The following is a 24417-nucleotide window of genomic DNA, read 5'->3' as shown; positions in this document are numbered from 1 at the left end:
AGTAATGGCCATCCAATGATATTCCGAATATCTTTGTTCTAGTCCTCAAAATTTGTGGACTTACTTTATAAAGAAAGAGGACAGCTGGGCAGTGGTGGTGCACATCTTTGCGTTTGAGGCTAGCCTGGTCTACAGAGCAGGTTCTAGGACAGCCAAGGCTACACTGAGAAACCATGTCTCGGAAGAAAAAAAAATAGGAAAAGGATAGACCCAGGCATAATGACACACACCTGTAGTCCCAGTGATGAAGCCATAGAAGTAGGGATATCAGGAGTTCAAGGTCATTCTCAACTATGTAGTGAGTTCAACGCTAACCTGGACTTTAGTGTTAGACTCTGTCTGGAAAGGAAGGAAGGAAGAAAAAAAGAAACCTCCAGGTGTGGCAGCTCCCAGAACTAGAGAGATAGAAGAGGATCCAGTCTGCTGCAGATTTGAGGCCAACCTCGGCAACCTTGCAAGATACTCCTGTCTCAAAAAAGCCGAAAGGAAAGAAAGTGTTGTCCACTGTCCCACTGGTCTCCAGGATAGATTCAGCTGATGTGGCTGGCTGGGTAGGTGTCTCCTTCTTCTCTCAGGGCTCCATGTACGCCCCTGCTGCACACTCAGTGGAAGAGAACAACCCTTCCCTGAGGGACTACCCTTTCCTTTCGGTTCTCTGAGCAGCTACACTCTGCTACTACAACCTCCAAAGCAGAGGCTCTCAACCTGTGGGTCGCGACCCCTCCAGAGCTTCCACATCAGCTATCCTGCCTACCAGATGTTTACATTACTATTCACAACAGCGGCAAAATTACAGGTATGAAGTAGCAATGAAGTAATGTTATGGTTATGGGTCACCACAACATGAGGCACTGTATTAAGGGGTCACAGCATTAGGAAGGTTGAGAACCACTATTCCAAACAAACTTTAAGAAATAAAAGGGCCACTGGTGTAGTGTGTCGGGCATAGTGTGTAGTGGCTGGGTGTTAGAGTATTTGTTTAAGATGTTCAAGGCCCTGGGTCCGATCCTCAGCACAGCATAAACTGGTGTTTATAATCCCAGCACTTGAAAGGTAGAAGCAGGCCAGAAATCCATCCTTCGTCACATAGCAAGTTCAGGGCCAGCCTAGGCTACACAAGACTTTGGCTTGGAAAGAAAAGAGAGAAGAGGAGAGAAGAGAAGAGGAGAGGAGAGGAGAGAAGAAGAGAAGAAAGGAAAGGAAAAGGAAAAGGATCTTTGCAGATGGTTAAGTAACTGATGATGGAATATTTAAGGTTCCTGATTTGAGGAGACCAAACTGTATTATTATCTGATGGATCATATCTATATCCTTACAGAAGACACACACACACACACACACACACACACACACACACACATACACACACAGGGAGGGAGGAAGGAGAGAGAAAGAGAGAGAGAGAGAGAGAGAGAGAGAGAGAGAGAGAGAGAGAGAGAGAGAGAGAGACCGGGCTCCTGTGCATAAGAGAGTTGAACCCCAGAAAAGCAGGCTAGGTGGGATTTCAGAACCCCACTGATGGCTCCTCTGTAATACCCACATGTGGGGACCTGAGACAGGAGGAATGTCCAAAGCATGACGAAGTCAGTCTGGGCTACAGATCAATCACCCTGTCTCAAACAAAAGTGAATAAAGAGTAGAAACTCCAGAGGCTGCTGGGCCCAGGACACCGTGACTGGGGCTTTAGACACTGCTTTTGCGGGGCTGGCCTCCATAACTAAGAAGACATTTTTGTGACGTTAAGACATTGAGCTTGTGATAAGTTGTCACGGCAGCCACAGGATAGTAGGGTCATCTACGTGGCCTCTGTGACCTGGCCCTACCCACAGGCCCAGTCTCCCCCTCATGTGCTCTGCTCCAGTCCCACTGGGGGACCTATTTTTTATTCCTCCAACTGCCTAGCTTGGCTCTGCCACGGGGCCTTTGCACAGACTTCCAAGGTTCCCTCCTCCTCATAGACTCAGGCCTCTGCTCAAGCGTCATTGCTTCTGATAGGTCTTCCTTGACCATTGTGCTGGCTCATTTCACGTCAATTTGACTATAGCCAAATGAGATGAGGAAACCTGGATCGAGAAAATGCCTCCATAGGATCCGGCTGTAGGCAAGCCTGTACGGCATTTTCTTAGTGGTTGATGGGGGAGGGCCCAGCCCATTGTGGATGGTGCCATCCCTGGGCTGGTGGTCCTGGGTTCTATAAGAAAGCAGGCTGAGGGGCTGGAGAGATGGCTCAGAGGTTAAGAGCACTGACTGCTCTTCCAGAGGTCCTGAGTTCAATTCCCAGCAACCACATGGTGGCTCACAACCATCTGCAACGAGATCTGGTGCCCTCTTCTGGCCTGCAGTCATACATGCTGTAACCTAATAAATAAATAAAATCTTAAAAAAAAAAAAAAAAAAAAAAAGAAAGCAGGCTGAGCTAGCCATGAGGAGCAAGCCAGTAAACAGCATCCTTCCATGGCCTCTGCATCAGCTCCTGTCTCCAGGCTCCTGCCCTGCTTGAGTTCTTGTCCTGATTTCCTTCAATGATGAATGTGATGCAGAAATGCAAGCCAAATAAACCCTTTCCAAGTTGCTTTGGTCATGGTGTTCATCACAGCAATAGAAACCCTAACTAAGTCAGCCATCCTATCTAAAAATCTCCCGCTCACTCTGTCTCCTCCTGTTTGATTCAGTCACAGCAGAGGTTGTCACTACCTCAATTAATTCTCCCTCCCTGGTCTATCACCTGTCACTTACTGCTTGTCCCACATAGACATTGGGACCCATGAAAAACTGGTCTAGCTGTAGATGGTGAAGAATGCACAAATTGTCTGTGCAAACCTCTGTGACTCGACATGTCTGTGCACGCCACAGCAGTGAAACCCAGCATCACCTCCCCTCTCCAGGGCAACCCTCCCTGACACAGTTGCAGGTTTCCACGGGACATTTCATTTGCTCCCTTCAAATAGTTCTTCAAAGTGAGCACCAGTCTGCGCTCTAGGACGGAGAAGAAGCCAATGTTCAGCCATCTCCAAGTTACTATATGTAGTGCTGAGGACTGAACCCAGGAACTTGTGCCTGCACTGCTACACTAGGGAAAGCACTCTGCCGTGCAGCTCCATCCCCAGCCTTTTTTATATTTTTAAAATTTGACGCACACCTTTAATCCCACCACTCGGGAGGCAGAGGCAGGTAGATCTCTACGAGTTTGAGGCCAGCCTGGTTTACAGCGCGAGTTCTCTTTTACACAGAGAAACCCTGTCTTGAAAAAACAAACGAAACAAAACAAAAAAATTTGAAACAGCAGCCCAGAAAGTTGTCCAGCCTAGCTCTGAGCTTACTCTGTAGCCCAGGCCGGCCCTGTGTGTGTGTTGAGGCAGGGTCTCACCCTGTAACCTACATAAGCCTGGAATTCATTATACAGCCAGGTTAGCCTTGAATTTTCCGAGATCCCCTCTCCTCCACTCCTCTTGGGCGCTGAGATTACAGGTGTAAGTCATCTCCCTGGTTTGCTTTATCTCTTTAGAAAGGAACCCACCGGCAGTTAGAAAGGACAGTCCTCCACTGCGTACCCCTAGTCTGGATGGACCTTTCCCGGACGCTGATTCACAGAGACCCACTTTCCTCCTAAGGGGGCGCAAGGGATTGCCCAAGGATACACAGCACCCTAGGACTATGTGAGAGAGACCGAGGGCCCTGGTAGATGGGTCTGCTGACCAGGACTTCAAAACTGCTATCCAGAGCAGCCTGGCGAGCCGAGGGTTAAGGGGTGGGGCCCCAGATAGGGGCGGGGCCTTTGGCGTCTCGGGGCGGGGCGTCGTGCACCTGTCGGCTCTGCCTAGGGATCCCAGGCAGAGCCTGCAGCGGGAGCCGCAGTCGCAGCCCCGGAGCAGCGCCGGGAGCGCGGCCGGAGCGTCGTGGGCTCCCGAACGCCATGGCCGAGTTCCCGTCGAAAGTGAGCACCAGGACTAGCAGCCCGGCGCAGGGCGTGGGAGCGTCGGTGTCAGCGCTGCGCCCGGACTTGGGCTTCGTGCGCTCCGCCCTCGGGGTGCTCGCGCTACTGCAGCTGGTGAGCGGGGTGGCTCGGTGACGGGATGGGGGACTCTCCAGGGACACCACCCCCTCCGGGGACGCATGCCCCCGAGATCGCCTGGAACCTCGCACCTCGGGACGCCCGTGTGGCCATCACTGAGAGCGCAGTAAGACTCATATGGAGGGGACGCCACACTCTACCTGGGTGGTTCCCGCGGCGAAACCGCAGCTGAAATAGCCGCGCACAAGTGTCCGCCAGTCTGTTCCTCTCCTTTTGCCCTGCCCCCTTTCCCTCTAGGACCGGCTCACGGCCTTCTCCGCCGGGCAAAGTCCACTGCCCAGTTCTTTACTCGGCTGCAGCCGCTCAGTGAGGCAGCCCGGAAGCCCTCCCGGACAGGGCAGGACAACACATCCGTGGCCCCGACGCGTGCGCTCCCTCCGGGGCACCTGCCCAGGGCCCGCGGGTGCAGTCTCCTGCTCTGGGCTGTGGAGATTCGCGGGAGGCCAGAAGCCACGCGCCTGCCACCCCTGGATCTCTCTGCTGGCCCTAGCTAAGGACCCAAGGAGTGTCCCTTCCCCCTGGGTGCATCCTGAGGTGTCAGTGTCTTTTCACACTACCCTCCTGTGAGGCCTGTGGCTGACCCTGGGGAGCGGTCTCCAAAAATTGAGGTCCGCTGGCAGAGGCATAGGGTGGCACTGGAAGTAAGGTTAGATCCCTTTCCATTACCATCCCTCCAGTGGGTGGGCACATCGAGCAGGCTGCCAGGGCCAGGCTGGGGAGCCTGGAGGCCCTCGGCAGAGATTAGGTCTTCCCTGCTCTCCAGGGGAGCGGCCACCTGGGGCCTGCTGCCTTGGTTTCGGGACTTCTGATCTTCCTTCGTGAGCCCTCACACTTCATCCTCCTCCATCTCCTGCCTGGGTTTGTTTAAAATTCAGAATCGTGGGCCCCACCCCCGGAAAAGAAATGTGAAATTGCTCTTTGAATCTCCGGAAGGGCAGCAAGAAATTTGCATTTTAAAAATCTTCTCCCGGAATGCTTTTTTGGGTCTTGTTTGACTTTGATGAGATTGGGGACTGGTGGCATGATGCCCGCTTCTGGGACCAATTTAAATCGGCAGCAGTAGATACTGTCAACCCAGGAGTGTTGGGCTCTTGGTAATTGGTTTGTCTGGTTGGTTGGTTTGGTTTTATCGGGTTTACTTTTCGTTTTTTGAGACAGGGTCGCATGTAGCCCAGATTGGTCTTAAATTCTCTCTGTAGCTGAAGCTGGCTTCATACTCCTTGTGTAGCCGAAGCTAGCCTTGAACTAGATCTTCCCAAGGTTGGATTACTCTCTGGCACCCCCACACCAGGGGTTTCTTTCTGGGCTCTTTGAACCCCACACCTGAGGGTCAGCTTTGGAGCTAAGTGACTTGTGGAAGGGACAGAGAGGAGAGAGGTCTAGTCTGCTCTAGGAAGGCTTCCCGGGGGGGTAGGGTGGGGGGTGGAGGGCACGGAGTAGAAGGCTGGCTTTCGAGCTGGGCCTTCACTGGAATGGGAGGCTGGGGCAGTGCAGGGAATGGTGGAGGGATTGCAGATGGCAGAGGTGAGTGGAGGTGAGGAGAGTCGCTCACAGGCTGAGCAGGAGTTGAAGCATCAGTTTCTGGTCTGCATCTTATGCATCTCAGGCCAGAGCTGGGGTCTTGGTGACCTTCGGAGGGTTAGGAGCACTGTGACATCAGGTGGGAAGTGATAGGTTCCTTTTACTCCCTAGCTCCTTCCCCATATTAGTTCCACAGACTTCACTTGGAGACTGTACCAGTCTGCTTGTCTGAGACTCTGTTTCTGTGGCAACCCTTCTACTCCACTGGGGCCAAGATGGGGGAGGGGCACAGACCTGCACCACGTCTGCTGGCAAGCAAGCCACTGGAGGCTAGCCTAGACCTTTTGGTTAGGCATCTTTCTTTGTTTGTGTTTTGTTTCCTGGAACTCCCTTTGTAGATCAGGTTGGCTTTGAACTCACAGAGATCCACCTGCCTCTGCCTCCCGAGTGCTGGGATTAAAGGTGTGCGCCACCAACACCACCTGCCTTGATTTTCTCCTCTTAACATGAAAAAAATAAGAGGCTCAGGAGTTTTTTTCTAATCACTCACTCACTTCCTGGGAATGGTTTTTCTGACTTCTCTGGCCACTACTCTTTATTATTATATTGGTTTGCTCTTGCTGTGTGTGGGTGTGACGCTTTAGAGGATGTGGGAGAGCCTCCATGCCTAGTGCCTGCCCCTGGGGATCAGGGAAGGCTGCTTGAAGGAGGCAGTAATTGAGGGGATGATGCTCCTTGCTGCCCAGCTTGCTCTGTACCCCAGGGTATAGAGTGATCTGTGGTGCTGGTAAGGTGGCTGAGTAGGAAGCCCAAGCTACTTCAGCAAAGCATCGTTGGTCATCTAGCGTGGTAGTTCGCCAGAACCTGCCTCGGTGTACAGATGTCTGACGGTCTTTCGTACTCTGTAACCTTACCCATCCCTCTCCAGTCCCAGAACAAATATCAGATGGTGCTGTTAATTGCTAAATCAGAAGAGTTAGTGTATTTCTAAAACCTGATGGTTGGGAGAGAGAAACTGACTTTAGAGACCTTGCCTAGCAGGAAGCCTGCAGGTTTAAACTGTTGGTTCGTGGCTGAGCTTCCTAGTCATGTAAGCAAAAGAAGAAACACGAACCTTCATAGCTAGCTTCTAAACAGGCAGGCAAGTGTGTCCCAGAAACAACTCTTCTAGTCCTGAAGCGCCAGAGTGCCTTGTGCTACAGTTCTTTGGATGGATACTGTGTATGTGGCTGATGATACATGTGTATGCACCCATGGTGCATCCTAACGACTTTAGAAAAAGTATGAAGACTATGGAAGTGAAGTGCCCGTCTTTTTGCTAATTTTAACACCTCCCCTGGCCCCAGCTTTGGGACAAATAATGATCTTACCTGGAACTCAGTGATAAGCACAGAGGCACTTGAGCAAAGTCACATGACTACAGTGGGGAAAGGGTGGCATGCAGCAAGGCTGCTGCCCACTGGTAGGATTTGCACTCAGATCTGGCCATCTGAAGCCTGGCTCCAGCTATGTTTCCTGTTGCCTTTATTTGGGGGTCTGGGCTCCTAGAGGGCTTTACAAGAGGATGACTATATCAGGAAGGAAGACTGCCCAGGCTTTTGGGGAGGGCTTCCTGGCAGAGGTGAGCTCTTAAGAGTCTGTCTAGATGGATGGGGTTTCAGAAGAAGGTTCTAGCAGGGTGTGGTGACACAGAGGCCTGTAACCCTGGTGCTTCTGTGAGTGATTGGGAGGCTGAAACAGGAGGATCATAGATTTGAGGCCAGCCTGAGCTAACCAGTAAGACCCTGTTTGGGGGGAGGGAATTTAGGAGCGACCATGGATTAAGCCCTAGTGCTCAGGACAGGGGGGACTACATGATGGATGCCTTGAGGGAATGGGGGTATTGAGCACTTCCTAGCCTTCCTCCTAGAATTGGGAGCAGCCACACAGTTCTGTTTTTAAGTAAACAGGTTAGAGGCCTCCTCTGCCGCCACAGTGCTCCAAGGTTTCTTTGAGAACACTGTAGGCCTGGAAGCAGAGGTCTTGGGTTCAAATCTAGATTCTGTCTCCTTCAACTTGGGATCCTAGAGAAGTTCTTAATCCCCCACCCCACCCCCATACCCTTGTCTGTAAAATGGTGATGGTAGAGAAGTGGGGCCTGCCGAGGGCTTAGCTTGGCACTCGATGGAATGAAGGCAGGATTCACTGAGCCCGAAGATTCTAGGGCTCGTAGGCAAACTTGAATGTTTCTGGGGACTAGGAGCTCAGCCTCCAAGGCTTCCTTCATCCTCTGCTCCTGGGGACACGAGGAAGCCCTTCCTGGTGATTCTGGCTCTATGTCTGCCCAACAGGCGAGCTGGTTTCTCCATGGAGGGACAGGACAAAGCCCAAAAGAGCCCTGACTTCCAAGAAGGGCCTGCTGTGTTTCTGAGCAGATGTGAGCAGTGGCGGATGGAATTGGGGTGACAGTATTGGGGACTTCCTTAGCACTGATCTGAGTGAAGTTCTTTGGTAGTCTCAATGGAGCCTGCAGGTTCCTGTGCAGAAACCACAGTGCCCTGTATGGATAATTCCTGCCACACTCCTACTCACTGGGCAAGAGTGTGATAGCTTTGGGAATTTATTTGCAGTTAACTATTGAGCATATGGATATACTCTCCTTTAAAAAATAAAAACAAGCCGGGCGGTGGTGGCTCATGCCTTTAATCCCAGCACTCGGGAGGCAGAGCCAGGCGGATCTCTGTGAGTTCGAGGCCAGCCTGGACTACCAAGTGAGTTCCAGGAAAGGCGCAAAGCTACACAGAGAAACCCTGTCTTGAAAAACCAAAAAATAAAAAATAAAAAATAAAAAATAAAAATAAAAACAAGCTGGGCGATGGTGGCGCACGCCTTTAATCCCAGCACTCGGGAGGCAGAGGCAGGTGGATCTTTTGTGAGTTCGAGGCCAGCCTGGTCTACAGAGCGAGATCCAGGAAAGGCGCAAAGCTATACAGAGAAACCCTGTCTCAAAAAACCAAAACAACAACAACAACAACAACAAAAAAAAAAACCCACAAAATCCTGCCAGGTGTGGCGTGTGTGTGTGTGTGTGTGTGTGTGTGTGTGTGTGTGTGTGTGTATGTAACCCAGCATTCAGGAGACTGAGGAAACCCAAGGCAGCTCAAGGCCAGCCTGGGCTACATAGACCCTATCTCAAAAAAAAAAAAAAAAAAAAAAAGTAAAGACATAAATGTGCCCACAGTGCTAAAGTTGTCTTTGGATGCAGCCGCTCTCCCTACCAGGGCAGATATTTTAGAGCATTTCCCATCCCCTTTCTATGCATTTATAGAACACTGATGGTCTGGGAGCAGGGTCGGGGAGTGAGATGACTCAGCAGACAACAGCTTCTGTGACCAAGCCTGACGACCCACACGGTAGAAGAACCGATTCTGGCAGTTTGCCCTCCGACCTCCATAAGGGCACCGTGGCGCGGGAATGCCCATGCGTATACACGTGTACACACACAATTAAATGTGTAAAGGTGTGGCTTTCGAACACCAGCAACGGCTTTACGGTCTGTTGTGTGTGGGTTACTTGTGCCACGTGCCACTTTAGCTGCCGTGGAGTGGCTATGGTGTCTTTGCAGCCTCCGTACATTTGGCTACGTTTCAACTTTTCTACAGACCCATCATTGCATTTTTAAAATGTTTGTTCAGCTGGGCGGTGGGGGCTCGATCCCGCCTTTAATCCCAGCACTATTGAGGCAGAGGCAGGCAGATCTCGAGTTCGAGGCCAGCCTGGTCTACAGAGAGAGTTCCAGGACAGTCAGGGAGAGAAACTCTGTCTCAAAAAAAAAAAAAAAAAAGTTTTGTTCTTTAAAAACAACAACAAAATCAGACGTACAGCCAAACATCCCAATGGTACAAAGAGAAATCAATAAAATGTGGTCTTTTTCATATCTGGCCAAGTCCCAACTGTCCTCACCAGTGCATGTGTGACGGGGCAGGAGGGCTGGGGGAATGTGTGTGACGGCACAGAACTCCAGCCTCAGTGAAAAGCCCCGTGGATCGTGATGAGTGTCACAGCGCAGGGACCATGCACACCCACACCCCCATCCCACAAAGATGGGTCCTACTTTGGGGCACAGGAAGCTGTGTGTATCTGGGGCTTTCCTCATCTTCATATTTTTTATATTTTTATGATGTTGGGGACTGAAGATGCTAAGCTACTACTTTACCCCTGAGGGTCAGGCTACAGATTCTTTTACGTGTATGAAGAGATGAGACTTGGATTTCTTGGGACTGGATTTACACACAGTTGTGAGCCACCATGTGGATGCTGGGATTCAAACCCTGGTCTCTGGAAGAGCAGCCAGTGCTCTTACCCGCTGAGCCATCTCTCCAGCCTAGAGTCTTCATTCTTAAATAGGGGGCTAAGGAGCTACATAAGAGCGCAGCTAAGAGATGTAGCTCCAGGTCTCTTCATCTGTGAGGGAACACACTCACCTCCTGGCTTTTCTAGCAGCTCATGGTGCAGCTGGACCCTGACACACTTGAATTCCCATTCCTTTGCTATCTTACACGCCTCTGCCATGCGTGACTTCGAACATGCCACTGATGTGTCTGTGTGACATGTTTCCGTAAGTGGGATCCCAGGGTCAGAGGGCACATGCAGTGTTTGCACTCCACCCCCACCCCACCCCGCCCAGGCTGTGTAGGTAGAGATTGGGCTGTTCACCTGCAGTTTTCACAGTTACATGTTTGCTGTGTTTCATTTTAACACATTCCTGGCCTCCTTTTTACTCTTTTCAATCTTGACACAGGGTGTCCTTAAGTTGCCCAGGCTGGCCTTGAACTCACTTTGTAGCCTAGGCTGGACCTGAACTTACAACCCTCTTACCTCAGCCTCTCTAGCAGCCAAGAAGACAGGCCTGCGCCACCACACCCTGCATCTGGGATTGGAATGGAGAATGCCCAGTGCCCTCCACGGAGGTCACAGCTGTGTCCTATCTCCAGTAGGTGCCTGCTCCCGTGGCCACCCTGGCCAGTCATATGACACACTCCTGGACGCACCCCAATCTGATAGGCAGAGGTGGCAGGTCGGTGTGTGGGGTTAGTCTGTCCCCATCCTCCTAGGGATGGGCACGGCTTTAAAGAGAAATTGTCTCAGTGTTTGTGTCCTCTGTAGAAATGCTGGCCTTCCTCTGGCCTGTTGGAGAAGCTCTAGGAGATTTACAGATAGTTCTTCCTGCTTGGTTTTATTTATTCATCTATCTATCTATATTTACTTGCCGTCCTTTGTTCGTGGGTTTTGTTGAGACGTGGCTGCGTAGCTGAGCCTGCTCTTGAACTTCTGACCCTCCCTACCTTCATCTCCCAAACAGACCCCAGGTATTCCACCACACCTGGCCCTCTCAGGATGCTTGTTTCAAAGTGTGATTTTGTTGTTACTGAGGGTCCCCTACACCTTTCTTTCTTTCTGGCTTCTGGAAATTGAGTCAAGTTGAGACCTTCCCCCAATTCAGTGTCATTAAGAGGGTCTGTGTTGAGCTCGGCCGTCTGCATTAATCACAGCCAGAGAGTATGTCAAGGAGACGGCCTCGGCGGCTTTTCCAGTGGATTAACGTACAATAGTCACCTTTTCCCCTAAGGACACATTCTGAGACTGGGCTGAGCCCTAGGTACGGTCCTGCACAAACGCAGCTGTGGTAAAGGTTACTTTATAATTGAACACAGCAAGAGATTAACAATAGTAATTGTAGCAACACACTTTTATGAAAGATTTTTAAAACTTGTAAATTGGGCCAGGTGTGGGGCATACTCCTTTAATTCCAGCACGCAGGAGGCAGAGGCAGGCAGATCTCCGTGAGTTTGAAGCCATCCTAGTCTACATAGTGGTCTCCAGGCCATACAAGACTACATAGTGAGACCTCGTCTCAAAAACCAAAAACAGTATCTGAATAATATGAATTATTATTTAAATTAAGTATTATTTATTTGTGTGTGTGTGCGCACGTGCGTGCGTGTGTGCGTGCGTGCGTGCATGCGTGCATGTGTGTGTGTGTGTGTGTGTGTGTAAGTCACAGGCAAGCTACTACATGAGTAAAGAGGCCAGAGGACAACTTGTGGGAATTGTTTCTCTTCTTATGTGGGTCTCAGGCATGGAACTCGCATCATTGGAGTGGGTGGCAGGCACCTTTACCCAGAGCCATCTTGCCAGCCCTATAATACTTATTCCAAATTATATAACAAGTGGGGCATGTTGGCACATGCCTGTGGTCCTAGCGATCAGGAGGCTAAGGAAGGAGATTTGTGAGTTCAAGGTCATCCTGGGCTACATAGGACAAACCAGCCATTGGGCTAAGTAATAGGACCTTGTCTCTAAAAACCAAAATTAACAAATGAACAACCATTAAGAATTCTTTCCAGCCGGGCGGTGGTGGCGCACGCCTTTAATCCCAGCACTCGGGAGGCAGAGCCAGGCGGATCTCTGTGAGTTCGAGGCCAGCCTGGTCTCCAAAGCGAGTTCCAGGAAAGGCGCAAAGCTACACAGAGAAACCCTGTCTCGGAAAAAAAAAAAAAAAAAAAAAAAAAGAATTCTTTCCAGCCGGGCAGTGGTGGCGCACGCCTTTAATCCCAGCACTCGGGAGGCAGAGCCAGGCAGATCTCTGTGAGTTCGAGGCCAGCCTGGGCTACCAAGTGAGTTCCAGGACAGACACAAAGCTACACAGAGAAACCCTGTCTCGAAGAACCAAAAAAAAAAAAAAAAAAAGAAAAGAATTCTTTCCACTGGACAGTGGTTGGCTCATGCCTTTAATCCTAACATCCAGGAGGCAGAGGCAGGCAGAGCTCTGTGAGCTCAAGGCCAGCCTGATCTACAAAATAAGGTCCAGGACAGCCAGGACTGTTACACAGAGAAACCTTGCCTTGAAAACCTGAAGGGGAAAAAGATAAATGAAAATGTTAGGAAGTAAGGAATTATACATAGTTTGTGGCTATGCTCAAAGCTGTGAGGGGTGTGGATGCCTATCAGGACCAGAGAGGGAGGTACTTTCCTCAGGGCCACACAGCAGTGAGTGCAGGACTACTGGCTGGGTAGCCTGGGAGTTTTTCCTAGTCATCTGTAAGCAGAAAGTGACCTCTGTTTCAGGAAGGGACCAGCTCACATTTGCGAAGTCATCCTGCACATCGGGCAGTTGCCGTCTCTCGGGCTGCGGTGGCTGCGCTATGTCGACCATTCTCTTGGTGGTTGCTGTGAACCTAGGCGGGGGCTGTTTTCCCTGGCAGCCGCTGACCCAGCCCTGGTACTGACAGAACAGGGCTTTGGCTTTTGCTGCTGGGCAGGGTGAGCTCCTTCTGTTTGCTCAGGGAGGAGAGGCAGGGTGGCACACCAGGGTCTCCAGGAGAGGACCAGGCTGAAGGTCAGGTGGGGCCCAGCAAACAGGCTGCTCTGAAGTTCAGCTATGCCGGGGCTGGATGCTGTCTGACACCAGATGACTTCTCTTCTGCCAGCCCGGGGTGTGTGTGGGGTGGCACCAGCCCCTCCTGGGAATGGAGATGGGAGAGATCTGCTCAGGCCACCCCCAGGGAATGAGAAAGGCCTTGCCCCTCCCTGGCTGCTCAGCCGGATCTGTAGGCTTTACTGGGCTGAGAGAGTCACAGGCTGTGGTAGTTCCCCAGCTCTGGAATCCAGGCAGTGACAGTCTCCAGGACAATGTCCCCACCTCCCAGGAGCCAGTCCTAGCAAGTCTACCCCTGGGCTGTCTATCACCCCTCCTACGAGTGTCCTTAGGCCAAATCCTCATCTTCTAAAAGAGCCTCAGTTTTCCTTCTGTGGAATGGGCTGAGTGCTTCTCTTGGGAGAAAGCTGGGCCCAGAGGGGAAGGCCCAGGAAGTGAGGCCTGGCCAACTGGATGCTGGAGTATGGCTGGAGCAGTGAATACAAAGGCTCTACCTGGGCCTTCTCAAGCAGAAAGGGAACTTCCTGAGATGCCCGTCACGGCTGGAGGGATCCTAGTGTTGGGAAGACCCAGGCAGGCACTCTGGGGAACCCTGGGGAAGAGTGAGGAGTGGGGCACAGACGGGTGCTGTAAGTTTCTGAAACCCCTTCAGGCACAGTGCCACTTGATGGGGAGCCAGAAGAGATTGAGGCGGGGGAGGGGGGTGGAGGGGTAGGGTGTGGGGGTCACAGAGCCTCCACCTGCCTGGATGTGACCGGAAAGAGACCTGCATAGGCTGCTGCAGAGGGTCGCATGGGGCTCCAGCTGGGGTTCTGTAGGAAGCAGTCTGAGTTCACGTTAGGTAGATTTTCCTACTAAATAATAATATATAAAATTTTATATTATATATTTTTATATAGTTACATAAATATATTTATATTTCCTGCTATGTAAAATATAATAATAAATTTAGGTATTTATTGTTGTTATTGAGACAGGACAGGGTCTTGCGTAGTCCCGGCTGGCTTCACACTTGTGGCAACCCTCCTGCGTTTACCTCCCGAGGATTACAGATGGGTACCATCAGAACGGCTGGGAAGGTTTTTTTTTTCCTCAAATACTGGGGACACTTGGGGATCGTGTAGTTGAATATACTTCAGGTCCATATGACTCAGCCATCAGCGTGTGTTTGTGTGTAAACCCTTGTACCTCTGGGATTTCAACACTCTGTTCTAGACCTAGGACTTGAGAATAATAACAGGGTTGCATGGAGAAGGCTGCATCTGGAATACTGTGATGCTAGTCAAGGTCCGGGTGGATTCTTGCAGGCAAGGCCCCGCTGCCCACCACCCTGCTGCCTACCACGGACCTGGAACAGCCTGGCACAGAACTGGCCCTAGGAATGCGCACTGGCTGAGTGACTCTGTGGTTCCTTGTGTGCCTGTTTCAGATAGAGAAAGGGACAGCTGGGTGGTTCCTGGTCTTCCTTGGCCATGTGGATGGCCCCAGTGTTCTAGAATGCTTCATATCTAGGGCAGGAATTCCAAGGTGCCTCCCCCAGCCCTCCTTTGGCACAGAGGGGGTGGTGTGTGGTGGTGGTATGGCCTGCCCAGGCGCCTGGAGCCTCTGTCTCTTACCCCTTTGTCTCCTGTGACACAATGGGTGATTTTTTTGTCCCCATAAAGTCCCTTTCAGTGTAGGGAGAAAGGCCAGGATGGGGGTGGAGGTTGGGCTAGGCCAAGTTCTGTGTGTCCTCAGCTGCCTAGCTGTGCCCTTAGTGAGGGGGAACCCCAGGAAGGGTCATGGTCTGCCCTGGGCCTCAGTTTCCTGGCAGGGTAGTGGGGAGCAGTTGCTGAGGGCCGTGGAAGACTTGGTGGCACCACTCACCTTTGGAGGGCCGGCCCTCGCCCTTTCTAAAGACATTTGGCTTAATTGCTAACGTTTAAATACTGAAGATGCCACATAATTAAAAACACAAACAAGCAATTTCTAGCATCCCCTCAAGACTTAGCAGCTCTGTTGGGAGGGGCTCTGGATATAGCCCCTGTCTAGCATGTGCAGTTCCACTCAGCAGCCATTAGCTCCCCAGGCCTGGGTTTCCACCAGCAACATGCCTTCCTGTTCCAGTGTTTTAACTAAACCACATAACCATACCGCCTTCACTGTGGCTCCAGGGCCCACTTGCTTGGCACACCTGTACAGTAACCAGGGTAGGCATTTCTGTCCCCAAACCTCACCCAATAAAAAACTCCTTCATGTGCCCCAGATGAGGACATAGACCAGAAAGGTGAAGTGAGTCTCGCAAGGTCATACCGTGAGCTGACTGGGGTCTGACACTGTTTACAAAGTAGAGGGTAGATGGACACAGAGGTCAAGGTGACCCAAACTGTGGGAGGTAGAGCTACATTCCCTTCTAGAGTTCCCCCATGATTCTCTCTGTCCCCTCCTTCACTTCCCTAATCCTTATCACAGTTTCCTTAACCAGTGAGCTCTTCCTCTGCCCTATATCCAAAATTGATCCTCCTTCTGGTCCCCCTCCTCACCTGAACGGGTTCCCACAGCACCCACCCCGTGAGCATGCTTATTTTGAGCAGTTTATGCATTTGGTCTGGTCCAACTTGCTGGTGTGGGAGCACCCTGAGGGTGGGACACCCTGACACAGAAGTGCTACAGGGGAAGGTTGTGAAGAGAGGCACCCAGGGGCAGGTCATGCTGGAGAGATGTGTGAGCTCCATGAGACATGTTCTGGACCCAGAGTTCTGGTCACAGGGTCAGGGAGTAGAATTGGGAACTCTGGTCTGATTCTCTGCTCCCAGTGACCTGCTGCCTTTTGCCACCCCTGAATAACAGACCCCTTCAAGGCTTCCGGTGCTTCAGCTAGAGTGGGATCTGCACCAGGTGGCATTTCAGTGAGCCTCGGGGTCCTGCAGCTTCTGGAACTTCCCTGGCAGGACCACCCACATCAGTTAAGGGGTCAGTGAAATAAATACCCAGGCTGATGGTTTAAGGGCCAAGAGAAACCAGTTTGTTGAGTTCTAAAAGAGGAATGGACCTTCCTTGTTCTAGGGCAGAAACCAAGTCTCCTGCCTGGGCTCTGGGCCAGGCAGGACAGCCCAAAGGATCACAAATTCCCCTGCCTATCTACTGCTTTATCTCTATTACATGTTTGCTGATCTGGAAAGCAGGGGTGGGGTGGGACAGGGTTGGGACACCCAGTTCCTACAGCCCTGCCCTTGGAAGGGGCTAACACATTTTGCTTTATCCATCCCTCAACAACTCCTTTCTCACAGCTCTGGCAAGGCAGAGCTGGGTCCCAGGCTCAGCCATCTTTTACCTGTAGTGTGCAGTATGGCTCCTGAACATTTGTGGAAATTGGCAAGACAGCCTGGAAAGAGGAGGGCATGAGTGTGTAAACATGCACGGGCCTTTTCTCAACTGTTGCTCAGATGCCTTTTCTAACTTCCTTTCAGATAGTAGAAACCAGCCAACCCAGTGGCAGGGTGAGGGACCCGGAACCTACTTCATATAAGAGCTGGCAGTCCCTAGCTGGCCTGCATTCCCATTTCTCACCTGAGAAGCTGCCTGCCTGAGATGTTATTCCAAGGAGTCTTCATTCTCCTGACAGAAATGACCACACCCAGTTCTGGGGGTTTGGGACTTTCTAGTATGGTGGTATATTGTGTATCCTAATAAACTTATCTGGGGATCAGAGGACAGAGCCAGCCACCAAATAAGACATAGAGGCCAGACAGTGGTGGCACACACCCTTAATCCTATCACTTGGGAGGCAGAGATCCATCTGGACCTCTGTGAGTTCACAAGGCCACACTGGGAACAGGGTCAGGCAGTGGTGGCACATGCCTTTAATCTAAGCACCTGAGATCTTATGCCTTTGCTTGGGAAGTTTTGTCTGTTTCAGGCACGGTGATTTGGGGTGGGGAGTAAAGGGTGTGTGTAGGCCAGGTGTGGTGCCGCATGCTTGAGCGGAAGTGTGAGTTCAGGGCCTGTCCAGACTAATGAGACCTTGATAAGAAAGAGAGAAGTGGGGTAGGGAGAGAAACGGGGGTTTGGGGGGGGGGGGAGAGAAAGGTGTGTGTGGGGCCTATTCCCAGATATCTTGTCCTGAGTGTGTGTGTATGTGTGTGTGTGTGTGTGTGTGTGTGTGCGCGTGTGTGTGTGTATGTATGTTTGTGTACGTGTAGACATGGGCATGCCAAAGTGCACATGTCGGGGGCAGAGGACAACTTTCAGGAGTCAGTTTTCCCCCACCACGGAGGTTCTGGGGTCTATCTCAGGTGGTCAGACTCGGTGGCAAGCACCTTTCCCCTGCTGTCCTCTCTCTCTTGCCCCTGAGCTGTAATTAAATGAGGGCTTTGTTTCCGGTTTGGCATGTGACCACAGGCTCGGAAGGCCCTGCTACTCTGTCCTATCCATTCTCTTCGCTGTCAAGTGGACACAGGGGCCAGCGCCCCGGGCCTGCTTGTGAGGGTCAGAGGCAAGGACAGATGGAAGGGTGCTGTGTGACGTGGGGTATCCGGGGCTCACCCTAGCTGGGGAGAGCAAGTATAGAGCCTGCTTTGGCCTGCTCAGCCCCAGGCTGTCTCTGGCCTTACCCTGCAAGTGCATATTCCAAACCAAAGAAACTTCCCAGAGTCTTTGGTGGGGTGTTTTGGGAGAAGGTGGTTGGCAGGGCCCCAGCTTTGATTCATGAGCCCTCTGGTGAGGACTTCTCTTTAGATGCAAGTGGTCTGTTGGCAGAGTGGGCAGCCAGGGGCGGGGACTCGTTCCCAAAGACCAGCCTCCCGAGGACAACTTTGCTCCTAATATCTGACTGAACATGGTCTCACCCTTGGGCTGGGGCCACAGGCTTCCATGTGCTCAGGCAGAGGAGGAACAACCCTTCTGTGTCTCAGTCAGCAAAGGAGGCTTTCTCAGGAGCCACAGTAGACTTCTACGCCCATGGTGGCAGAGTTCCAGACAAGAGAAGGGTGGGTGTTCCTCAGTCAGCAAAGAAGAGGAGGCCTAGGACAGCCCCAGGGATGGCACTTCCCTTGGGCCTTTCCCAGGCTCCTTGGACTATGTCTACTCCTGTGTGTGGAACTCTCTGGGCTTGGTGCTGTGTGGCGGAGCTCCAGGGGAAGAAAACGCACCCCAGTGTAAGACTGAGGTTACCCACAGGCTTTGAGTAGCCGCCTGAGGCGGGCGTGGTCCCTGCGCTGTTCGAATGAGGTGCGGAAGCAAGAGCAGCTGTGAGCACAGAGTCACCCAGGTGGGAAGGGGCACAGGCTTTCAGCGGAGTCCGGAGTCCATGCTGCAGCTCACCTCAGCATACACAGTCCCGCCACCGGGGAACAGTGCGACAGACAGTCCCTTGGCCTCCCTGTGTGAGACAGGATGGCGACACCTGTTGGAGAAACAACGGAGTTCCGGGCGGTGGAGGGGTGGAGCATTAATTAGGCTGGAGGACTCAGAACCCTGGAGACATCTCCGCTGAGCCGAGAAAAGCACATGTAGACTGTTCCCATTTGTGTGGAGGATGTTCTGGGAACATGACTTTTTTCTTTTTCCAAAGGCCCCATGGCTCAAGGGAGGGAAGAAAGGGCCTGTAAGGGATCTAATCATTTTATTACACTTATTTATTTATTGTATGTGCACATAAGCACTCTTGTATCAGATGACAACTTGAAGGAGTTGGCATTCAAACATAGGTCATCAGACGTGGTTGCAAGGGCCTTTATCCCCCAAGCCATCTCTCAGGCTCTTCTCATTTAAAAATTTATTTAAAGCCAGGTGTGGTAGCTCATGCCTTTAACCCCAGTATTCGGAGGCAGTGGCAGGAGGATATCTGTGAGTTCCAGGCCAGCCTGGGCTACATAATGAGATCCTGTCTCAAAAACAAAACAACCCCCCAAGGTTTTTAAAATTCAATTTATTATTTGTGTGTGTGTGTGTGTGTGTGTGTGTGTGTGTGTGTGTGTGTGTGAGTGTGGAAGTTGGGACTCTACCTTAGGCTACCAAACTTGGCGGCAGGCACGTTTAGCTGATGAGCCATCTCCTCAGGCCCCAGAGGAGGACTTTTGGGAGTGACTGAGCATTATCTTTCCACTGTGGGTCCTGGGGGGTAACTCAGGCTGTCAGGCATCCAGGTTCTCAAGCTTGAGCAATAACTACTGTTACCTGACGAGCCATCTTGAAGCTCCCTCCTCCCCCTATTTTAGACAGGGGTTTTGTTTTGAGACAGCGTCACATGGCTCAGGCTGGCCTATAACTCACTAGGTAGATGTTGGCCTTGAACTCATAAAACTCCTGCTTTTTCCTCCAGTGTTGGGATGACAGGTATTGCCTCCATGTCTTTTTTTTTTTTTTCCTGCACCTGTAACAAAGCCACGGTCTTGTGTTGTTGTGGACAGCAGTGGTGTAAGGATCATATACTCCGTGGGAGGAACACTGTTTCCACCTTGGCTGTTAGTGTCTGGGGACATGGGGAAGGGCCTTTTGTCACACAGCGCAATGGGGATTGAAGAAGGCGTAAGAGTGGCCAGACAAGGTCCCCAGCACAGAGGTAATACAGCAGTAGGTAAGTCAAGGTTTCCTTTATTTATTAAGTTAGTTAGTTAGTTTTTTTTTCGAGACAGGGATTCTCTGTGTAGCTTTGCGCCTTTCCTGGAACTCGCTTTGTAGACCAGGCTGGCCTTGAACTCACAGAGATCCGCCTGGCTCTGCCTCCCAAGTGCTGGGATTAAAGGCGTGCGCCACCACCGCTCAAGGTTTCTTTTAAAAGAAGCTTTTTTTAAAATCACGTGTGAGTAGAGGTCAGAGGACAACTTTTGGTAGCCAGTTCTCTCTTTACGCCTTTGAGTTCCAGGCACTGAACTCGGGTTGTCAGGCTTGTGGCAAGCATTTCATTCTTTGAGCCATCTTGCTAGCCCAAGATTTTTTGAGTTAACAAGACAGGCTGCCAAGGCCTGGGCCTCCAGCTGGAGCTGTGGGGCTCTGAGAGACTCCCCTGTTTTTTCCGTAGGTGCTGGGGCTGCTGGTGTGGGCCTTGATTGCTGACACGCCATACCACCTGTATCCTGCCTATGGCTGGGTCATGTTCGTCGCTGTCTTCCTCTGGCTGGTGACAATCGGCTTCTTCATCATCTACCTGTTTCAGCTGCACATGAAATTGTACATGGTGCCCTGGCCACTGGTGGTGAGTCTGGGGCAGGGGTACTGTGTGGCTCTAGGCTGAGCCCTCTTGCCTGTGAATGACCCTTGACCTTCTGAAATGTGATGAGGTAGGGGGAAGTTGGTAGAGATCCTCCTGCCTCTTAGCTACTTGAAGAGCTGGGGTGAGCAGATGTGTTAATGATTGAAGTAGGGGCCTGACTTTGGCCCTGGGGAAAGAACATCATCAAGGGGCTGTTGAGTAGATCCACAAGATACCCTGGCCGATTTTGTAGATATACCTTCTTGAGGGTGGTCAGAATTTGAGCTAGGAGGTCTGAGTGTGTCAAGTGCTGGCTGGGGGGGGGGGGGGCGCTAGCATGGATACCAGCTGCCTCCAGCTTGCAGCCCTGGAGAGGATGGGTGCCTCAGGTCTGTCTCAGGCCAGCCTCCTCTGACTAGAGGAAGCACCCTGGCCAGACACAGAAAATGGCTGGTTTTTTTTTTTTTTTTTTTTTTTTTTCCTGGAACCCGGAAAACCCATGCAGCTGGGTTTGAGCCTTTTAGTGAGCACAGAGGCACATGATTGTAAGAAGAGCGAGGCTGGGACTAGGCAGCGATTGTTTACAATTCAATGCCTGTTTAATCAGAGGAAACGTGAGTCATGCTGAGACAGAATGGGTTTGTTAGATCTTGTGTCACTGGCCAGAGCCAGGCAGGGTGTGCGGTGGTCACTGTCTGTGGGGACACGATTTGGGATTGAGGAGGTGGCGGCTGGACTCCTGGATAAGGGTCTAGCCCCCTCTGAATATCCCTGGGCCCCTAACGAAGAGTCCTACAGGGTGGGAGACTTGTCTCTGAGGCCAGGATGGGTTCCTGCACAGCATTCCATGAAGGAGGCCAGTTGGGTTCTGTATCTGTGCTTCCGGACTCTTAACAGCAGGGCAGGGAGGGCTGAGCTGGGAGAGGAGCTGGGTGGTGACACCTCAACTCCGGGACAGAGACTGCCAAATCTTGAAAGGGCCAGACAAGATGGACTAGTGAACTGGGCCAGGAAGGTTCCAGAAACCTTACATGTACCTGGCTCTGAGGAGCTGCCTCTGTCCAGCTTCAGCCTTGAGGGGATGTAGTATTGGTGCCAAGCCTTGAGGTATTTTGTTTGTGTTTTGGTGGTGCTGGAGGGTCAAACTCAGGGCCTCACAAATGCTTTACCAGGGAGATACACGCCCCTCCCTGAGGTTGGTTATTTCTTTTTGGAAACAGTTTTGATGTGTAGACTGGGCTGACCCCTGCAATTCATGGTCTTCCTGCCTCTGTGTCTGGACAGGTTGGCGCCCCTAAGTTACTATGCCCAGCTTTGAATATTTTGATTTGGTTTGGTTTTTTGAGACAGGGTTTCTTTGTAGCCCTGGCTGTCCTAGAACTTGCTCTGTACACCAGGGTGACCTCAGACTCAGAGATCTGCCTGCTTGTGCCTCCCGAGTGCTGGATTGACAGATGTGTACCATCATGTTCAGAAGCCTTGAACATTTTTAATATAAAAATTTTTAGATTTTCATATGAAATTTAATTTTTAAATGTTGGCAATTAAAGAAAAAATGTATAGCACAATGAATGAACTGGGGGTATGGAATGGGCCCAGCTGCCACCTGAGGGTTCACATCCAGTCTTCCTGATGTTGTATACAGATTCCCTGAGGTCCCGGCCCTGGGATTTGCCCTCAAGTTTAGGGTAATGCCAAAAGGAGTCTTGGAGGGTGGGAAGAGGGATGTGAGGCCCCATCCTAGGGCCAGCCACCAGGCCAGGTGCTGAGGTAGTCATAGGGAGGGTGTGGGTATGGCCACGTGCGTGCCACACATGGAGTGGCTTGCATTTCCTTAGCTGGTTAGAGGTTGCCTGGTAGCCTGGCACTGTCCTGCCCCAATGCTCCAGGCCCTCCTGCAGGGGTTTCTGACTCAGCTTCAGGGGTGGTGATGGTCCCTGCGGATGTTTTACAGCTTCTCTCCCCTCCCCCACAGTTAATGATCTTTTTTGTCGCTGCCACGGTTCTCTATATTACTGCCTTTATCACGTGTGCTGCCGCGGTCGACCTGACATCCCTGAAGGGCTCCCGACCGTATAACCAGCGCTCAGCTGCCTCTGTAAGTATGTTCCCAGGGCTCCAGTCTGCTCCAGGGCATCCACCGGTCCAGGCCTCTGTGTGCTCACAGGCTCCTGTCTGAGTGGTCACTGGATGCTCAGTGAGCTCAGCCTCACTCAGTCTTCCTTAGTGAACAGCAGAACCCGGGGGACCTCAACACTTGGGATCACTGTGGACCTCGGCTGTGCCACACTCACGTCACCCTGGGGTGGCTATTAATCACTACATTCTATCTGCATTTTTGACTTGTATTCTTTTACAAAAAGCCCAAGCTTGGGCTGTGTCAAATGGCCATCCACACTCTACCCTCAAGGCCCTGTACATTTGGCCCTAGAGTTAGAGCTATGGGTTCTTTTTCAGACATGGAAACTGGAGTTGTGTTCACGTTCAGGCCAGTCTTCTCTCTTCCTAATAAGAGAGGTTTTAAAATTAGTGAATTCCCTCTCGGGAACTGAGACCTAAGCTGCAGAAAACACACATTCACATAAACTGGCTTGGAAAACTCCTTTTGGGTATTATTACTTATTGTTCTATTGTTTTGTTCTCAATTCTGGGCCTAGAACCACAGGGCCTTGTGAGGCTGTGGCCACATCCCCAGCCCTGAATGTCCCCTGTGGGCATTCTGTCCCGTTAGGTGTGTGAGGTTACCCCATGGTCAATGCTATCACACTGAGCAGTTGGAGGCTCTTGGCTGCCCAGGTACCGCCGGACATGTCTGGCCTGTGGTTGTCCCCCGACCCTCAGAACATAATGCCAGCTGTGTGGTGTGTGTGGCTGCCAGAAGGGCTTCTGCTCAAGCTTTTACCCCCAAGTCCACCTAAGGAGACCCTCTTGGCCTGCTGTCACGTCCCACACGGCTCCCTTGCGCCCTCTGACCCACCCCTTCGGCCTCTTCTCTTCTCCCCTGCAGTTTTTTGCCTGCCTGGTGATGATTGCCTATGGAGTGAGCGCTTTCTTCAGCTTCCAGGCCTGGCGAGGAGTGGGCAGTAATGCGGCCACCAGTCAGATGGCTGGGGGTTACTCTTAGGCCAGCCACGCTGTGGCCTCAGCTGTGGCCGCGTCTTAGCACAGGGTCACTCCCGATCTTACCGGACTCAAGCTCTCTAGCACTCCTGAGGAACAGGCCCATGCAGGCACAGAAGAGCTGCCAAGAACCAGCAGTGGGGACATCCTCCTCCCACCCCCCCTTATTCAGCAGAAGGTGACGGGGGAGGTGGGCTCTCATGGACTTCAGTATCCCAGGCTGGGCTACCCTTCTCACCAGCACTAAATGCACTAACAGATCTTCAGCCTCCGACCTGCCACAGTATAAGCCTAACAAACAGCAGATTATCTTTGTTCCAGGAGAAGCTAAGCAAGCCCACAGGCTGCTCTGATCCCACTCTCTCCTCCCCTGCCCCAAGCCAAAGTGTCCCCTGTAGAGACTTTCATAGGAAGAGCTGGGATTTTTGGACTGGACTATTTCAGTTGGTTTCAAGCAGTTTCCAATGATGGCGAGCCTTGCCAAGTCTCTCCCCTCATGTATAAACTCCCCCAGGAAAGCTAGCATTAGCTCAGGGTGCTTCCCCCAGGCTGCTGATTAGGCACAGGGGACTTCAAAGAGGGGGGAGAAGGGAGCAGGGCCTTGCCTGGTGAGTTGTCATGGGGTTGGTGGTGACTCTTGTTTGGAATTATTTTTTACAATTGAAATAAAATAGAAGTGTCTATTTGGAAAGGTGTTACCATTCATAGTCTTAGACGTTAACATTTTACTTTTTGGTCCTTTAAAAAAAAATGGCAACAATTAAGATGTAATTAAATACTTGGGGCTTTGTTACTGTTAGAGGAGGGATCAGGTCTGGCTCTTGGTCCCAGCTCATACTTGTTGTCTTGGTTACTCTGAAATCTCTGTTCCAAGATTAAGCCCCAAGGAAAGCTTGGGTTCAAGGAAGAGCTGCCCATTTTGAGGCTTAGAAGTGAAATCCTAGCAAGCCAGAGAGCTCACTGTCCTATCAAGTATCTCATGGCCCAACACAGCCTATTCAGGGGAGACATGCTAGGTTCTGCTGCTCAGGTAGGCACTGCTTTCCTGTGGGTGAGGAAGAAGACAGCCTCCCAATGATGCGCCAGACTCAGCATCATCCGGGTTCAAGTTTGTGG

General features: G+C 51.5%; 1 protein-coding gene across 1 annotated transcript; it reads left to right on the top strand.

Moving 5' to 3' along the window:
• Positions 1-3891: 3891 nt before the first annotated feature.
• Positions 3892-23992, top strand: Pllp (plasmolipin). The gene is made up of 4 exons (XM_059264581.1): positions 3892-4048; positions 20011-20184; positions 22157-22279; positions 23189-23992. Exons 1-4 carry the CDS (start codon positions 3914-3916, stop codon positions 23303-23305), a joined length of 549 nt encoding a protein of 182 aa, XP_059120564.1. The 5' UTR covers positions 3892-3913; the 3' UTR covers positions 23306-23992.
• Positions 23993-24417: the final 425 nt, after the last annotated feature.

The sequence above is a fragment of the Peromyscus eremicus genome, chromosome 5, assembly GCF_949786415.1.
Source record: "Peromyscus eremicus chromosome 5, PerEre_H2_v1, whole genome shotgun sequence".
Taxonomy (NCBI): Eukaryota; Metazoa; Chordata; class Mammalia; order Rodentia; family Cricetidae; genus Peromyscus; species Peromyscus eremicus.
The sequence above is the reverse complement of the archived record's forward strand: the minus strand, read 5'-3'. Positions and strand labels throughout refer to the sequence as shown.